This window comes from Gadus macrocephalus, chromosome 7 (genome assembly GCF_031168955.1).
Source record: "Gadus macrocephalus chromosome 7, ASM3116895v1".
Classification (NCBI taxonomy): domain Eukaryota; kingdom Metazoa; phylum Chordata; class Actinopteri; order Gadiformes; family Gadidae; genus Gadus; species Gadus macrocephalus.
Window position 1 is genome coordinate 16,662,806 of NC_082388.1, and position 6,069 is coordinate 16,668,874.

The 6,069-nt window shown below is 43.5% G+C and overlaps 1 protein-coding gene across 1 annotated transcript; it reads left to right on the top strand.

The window, feature by feature from the left end:
- The first annotated feature begins 174 nt into the window (after nucleotides 1-174).
- Nucleotides 175-3,817, top strand: kcnj1b (potassium inwardly rectifying channel subfamily J member 1b). Its single transcript, XM_060057007.1, has 2 exons — nucleotides 175-626; nucleotides 2,060-3,817. The coding sequence occupies exons 1-2, from the start codon at nucleotides 610-612 to the stop codon at nucleotides 3,219-3,221; spliced, it is 1,179 nt and encodes a 392-aa protein (XP_059912990.1). The 5' UTR covers nucleotides 175-609; the 3' UTR covers nucleotides 3,222-3,817.
- The last annotated feature ends 2,252 nt before the right edge of the window (nucleotides 3,818-6,069 follow it).

Genomic DNA, 6,069 nt, shown 5'->3' on the forward strand with positions numbered 1-6,069 from the left:
TCCAAGGGCCTTGGAGGGGTTTGGTAGTGGGGGGAAGGGAGGGTAGCTGAATCAGGGGCTGGTGGTGGGGGGGGGTTGTAGCACAGTTGAAAGATTTCTTTGTGAGGTCTCAAATGTTGTCAGGGGCTTGAAAACATGAGCAGCATGGGCTGCAGCACTGGCCGTGGTCAATAGATAGGGCCTTCTGCTGGTCTGAAACTACCGGCTCAACTGAAACCAGAATATTCTGCTTTCAGAAGGAAAGGGCCCCTCACCCCCTACACGCACACTCATCGGGGACCTCCTATCTTCTGTGTGAGTTGCATTGGAGAGGCTCTCCAGGGGCCAAGCGGGACTGCCAAGGGACTGGAGAGAGAGTTGTTGTGGCTCTTGGGCACAGTGGACTTTTCATGGTTGGGGTACACTGAAGGGTGTCTAACAGAAAATAACTCAGGATGGGAGCGTTCCGGTCAGCCCCTGTGTCTGTATGGAACCGAGCGCACATGGCGGCATGTGGCTGGGATTAGGAAATTTCATTGTGGATTAAAATCTTTTCAAGGCCTTGATGGCTGCTGCTGGGTGAAAAGGAGGCTGAAGGACCAGAACACTTTCAGTCTGCAGTCCGGGCCCATGGTTGCACTGAGCAGGTAGGTGGGAATTTCCTGTACATTTATAACAACTATGTTTCAACAAAGACAATTGTTAAGTGTATCTTGAGCCAGGGTTTGGTGTTTGGTGTTATAGTTAAATTGTGTATGGGGATAATGTGGAGTCCTGTTGTATTTGTTATTGGCTGTACTTGGCTGTACTAAAATGCACACAAGATGAATGAGGCTTTCCTTCATCACTTCTGCTGATGGCTTATGTAACGGTGATGTTTTAGATAGGATGAAGTTATCTGAAGATCTTCCGGATCGTTACGTTATAAGTTTTACCAAGTTTCTCTGTTGTGGTTCTCAGCAGACTGTGTGGTGGCTAGATGGCTTGTCAGTTACATAAGAGAAAATCACAAAGGACACGAGAAGCGATTTCAAACAATGAGCTCAATGAAAAGACCCACACAAAAAACATTCCTCACAAAATATTCAGTGTGCTTTATATGCACGTGGCAAAACAGTTGCTGTATGGGATCATTTAAGGTTGTAGACAACATTTTGCATTCAAAAAGATAGCAAACAACCAAAAATAAATCAATCTACACAACGTTTCCCCCACGTCTATTTGCCACCTGTTCATCAGGGGTTATTATAAATAGAAATATATTTACAGGGGATTTTAAGCACAACTACTTTAGTAAGTTAGGGTTAGGGTATTTTATCTTAGCTTTTATCTTTCTGCAAAAAACAACTGCAGCTTTTATGATGCTGTTGATCATTTGTGGAATTGTCCAATGAATTACTTAAAAATTGACCTCTATTGACCTAAGTTGTGTTATCACTTTTTATTACACTTAAACACTAAAACACTTTATCTCTAAACAGTATTATTTAAAGAGTTAATACAATCCATATGACTGGCATGGTTTAATAACACAGGACTTAATGGGCCGAGGGACCACACAGAGGATAAACCATGTTGTAAACATCATTATCCATGCCCTACTGTTAGCAGTAGCACTATACCCATATCTTCGCAGCGGGGCAGTTATGGACAAGCAATGTTCATCATCGTGCTCTAATATACTTAGTACTTCAAAACAACTGCTTATTAATTAAGATCGAAGTAATAACATTGAATAAGTAGTAATATTCTTGATTGACATTAAATGTGCAACCTATTATCATAGTCGTCTTTTCTTTAAGAATTATTGGGGGGTTTTCAGGACGGTATAAGAATATCTCTTCCATTATAATTGCCATTTCTATGAAAACAAGATTCAGGCTGCCTTACTCTGGCACATTTACATAATACACTGCAGGATACCATGTCATTTTTTTTAGCAAAATGAATGGAACACAAGGCATTTAAAGGGCTTATAAAATGGCTTATCAAAGTCTACAGCCTAACAGTGACAAAGGAGTGTGTGACCCAGTATGATCTGATGTTCAGATGTGTGTGTCTCTGTTTTCCGTCCTTACAGCCACAGCATGTTCCAGATGATTCAGAGTCCCAAGCATGCCCAGCCCGGCGCGAACAAGAGCCACCACACCCGGTTGGTCACAAAAGACGGCCACTGCAACATCGAGTTCGGAAACATTGAGTACGGTAACCACTTTTCCTTCGTCCTCGACTTCTGGACCACCTTTGTGGAGATCCGCTGGCGCTTTGTCCTCCTCTTCTTCGTGGCCTCCTTCACCGGCAGCTGGTTCGTCTTCAGTCTGCTGTGGTACTGGGTCGCCAAGAGCAACGGTGACCTGTATGGCCAGAACCGCACAGAGGAGCATGTGCGCTGCATAGACAACGTGAACGGTCTGACCACGGCCTTCCTGTACTCCCTGGAGACCCAGACCACCATCGGCTACGGGGGCAGAGCGCTGACCGGCCACTGCGTGGGCACCGTGGCCCTCATCATCGTGCAGTCGCTCGTCGGGGTCTTCATCAACTGCTTCATGTGCGGGGTGATCCTGGCCAAGATCTCCTTACCCAAGAAGCGGGCAAAGACCATCACCTTCAGCAGCACGGCCGTCATTTGTCTGAAGAAGGGCAGCCTTTGCCTTCTGATCCGGGTGGCCAACTTGCGAAAGACCTTACTCATCGGCAGCCAGATCTACGGCAAGCTGCTGAGGACGACGGTCATGGCCGACGGCGAGACCATCATTTTGGACCAGGTGGATATCGACTTCACGGTGGACGCAGGCAAGGACAACTTGTTTTTTGTGTGCCCCTTGACCCTCTACCACGTGATCAACAGGCACAGTCCATTTTATGAGCTGTCAGTGGACAATCTGCCCCAGCAGGACTTTGAGCTGGTCGTGTTCCTGGACGGGACGGCAGAGTCCACCAGCTCCTCCTGTCAGGTGCGGACCTCCTACGTCCCACAGGAGATCCAGTGGGGCTACAGCTTCCTGCCCATCATCTCACGCACCAAGATGGGGAAGTACCGGGTGGACTTCTCCAACTTTTCCAGAAGCGTGTGCGTAACCACGCCTCACTGCGCACACTGTTTCGAGACGGACGTGGACCAGCGTAACCATAACAGCCAGAACAATCCTGACCACAATCAGAGTGGGAAGCAGGGAATTGACAACCGTGGGTTCCAGGTGATTGACATTCAGGGTACGATGGACATCACTAAGATGTGAGGCTGGTGGAGGTACCTCGAGGAAAGATGTGGGTTCATCCCTGTGTTTGCACAGGTTGTAAACTGTAACAGCAAGGTGTTGTGTGGAGATGTTTCAATGAAGGAGCCGAGTTCTAATGAATGTTACACCACAGTGCCCTTGTTGCAGTGCAATTACACATGTAATAAGCAACGTAACACCCTGTATATCATGTTGTGGAACAGACTGTAACTACCCAGTGTGGGTCTGGTTAGTGTTAGCCTTTGCTATTTTGGCCTGAGCAGGACCTTTGCCAAGGTCTTCCCTTTGAGTAAGAGATGGAAATCAGGTAAAGATAGAGTGCCTCCTAATACAGCTGTTACGCCACCGGTTACATGCTGTTCCATAAAGTTATTAAATTGTAGGCCTACATGCTGCTACATTGCTTACAGTACTTTAAGGTGCTGTATGTAAGATTTGAGAATTGTAAAGAGAGGGGGGGCAGAATAGACCGCACGAGGAGTGCACATTTTTTAAACTAAACCAATGAGAAGGGTTGAATTTCACGCACCTTTGATTGACCTGCAAGATGGATTCCCCAACCAATTGCGGAAAAATTCCCTGATTGGTCATAATTGAGCCTTTAGCTCAATTAGCACTCTAACTCTTTAGCAATTTAGCACTCTAAATTGGCTCTTGTCACACCGCATTTCCCTAACTAAGAACTGACAGATGGCTATGCCATTTCTAACTTATCTTGCCTACAGCACCTTTAAAACACTATGAACAGTAAGTAACCTCAATAATCACTTGAGAATTAAAAAAAACATCAAGCTGCGTCAAGTTGTTTATAGGAGCTTCTCATTACAGTAAAAGTATTTTGTGAATTTGAGGAGGGAAAAGGGTTGAGACCGGCAGAAAAGGAGTAAAGAAAGCATTAGAAAGCATCGGCTCTTTGAGAAGATTAGGAGCTAGGCCCAATATAATGAAATTCTGAGAATTTTGCAGGTTGAGCAGGAGAAGCGGAACAGTGCCTTTAGGTGTTTTAAAATTGTTCTCAAAGGTTGTTTGGTTTGCGAAACCTACAAAATGTAGGCTATGAAGAACTAGTTTTTTCGCCATGTTGACTGGTAATTTAAGCGCTGATAATTAGGAAATGGTGAACATAGCTGCTAACTTTAATGTCTGTTGTTGTTGTTGTTAATGTCGTGACCTACTCTTTGTAGATCATATTATGTACTGATCTCAGGGAAACGTGTTAGCATAAATAAACTATCTTTGAATGTTTGAAGACTATGTGCGTCAACTTAAAGCATGAAATATGCAGTCAGTGTATGTTGGTATTTGGATTTATTGTATACTTTAATAATGTCCTTTGGTAGAACCTGAGAGTGAGAGAGAAAGTGATGGGATTAAAAGAGTTTGAACGAAAAGCCTTCTTACACATGAGCTGAGCATGCTCATGGACTGGCACGGTTGCACCTAATGAACTACGTACCACCTATAGCTTATACGCATTACTAGTTCATTATACAGAGGAAAAGTCTTAACATGTCAAAAAAATGCAATCCATGAAAATGGGAATTAAATAGTATCAAAGCGTTTCAACATCCCAGAGCACTAAACCAAAACATATAATTGGGAAACTGCCTTGCATCGTCGAGTACAGAAGCGTGAGCTGAATCTTTAACCTATATCTTAACAGGGGGTGTTCTCTATATATTTTAACTGTCATTACGTTTTTAAACTGCTGTGGCTATCTCGTTAATGTCCAAATCGCAATCCCTGGCCTATGCAAATTCAAATAGGCCCATATATGCAAATAGTATAGGTTAACGACAAGCTGGGACTGATTTTCCAAGGGCAAGTCACTTCCAAACATGCTTGCAGACTGGAGGTAGGCAGTACACACACACACACACACACACACACACACACACACACACACACACACACACACACACACACACACACACACACACACACAATGATCTTCCTACTCAAACCCCTCATTTAACGCTATCATTGCGGTAAAAGGTGTTACCATCATAGGATAATTGGCTGAGGTTTAATAATACCCTACTATTGTGTAGCCATATGGCCCCAGGGCCCCCTAGTGGGGTAACCTTAACTTCCTATTGGATGTTTCCAGTGCATCCCGCCGCTTACCAACGACGGCAGGCCACGAAAGGTGACTTTGTGTGTCTTTGTGACAGAATTTATTTTACAAGAAAAGGCGGAGGTAGAAGAAACTGGCAACGAAACAGACAACAAACCAGGTGAAGGGGATTTGCAAAAACTGTGAAAACCATCGGTATGAAGTGCAACGGTCCCATTCTAGCCTAATCAAAGTAGATAATAACATCATATTGTGAGTAAAATATTTAAATGACCATGAATAACTATTTGGCCACTAGAGGGAACACTTTGACCTCTAGAAAGCTGTTTTAGACTATAATAGCAATTTAATTCATACAATGAAGGCGACCAATAGGCATCTCTTCATAAACATGGACTTAATGTAATGGTTGGATACCGTTGTCCATTAAGACATATGTTTCGATATATCACACCTTTGAGTGTAAAAAATGATAACTGAGTAGAATTATTGGTCCATGGCATCCTGACCCAATAGGCTTAGATTAATTGGTAAAAACATGTATTTATGGAAACTGTTTTATATGGTTGGGATTCAAAATGCAGCCTTCAATGAGATAATTATAGTGTGCCTCATTTATAGCATGCCTCATTCATCTTGCAAAAAACATTATTGGGTCAACTCCATCAAGGATTTTCAAAACATTTGTATTTCTCCTTATGCTGATCAAATACCATTTCATGACTGGATCCACACAACAATGAATATTAAACACCATCTATTTGATTTGAA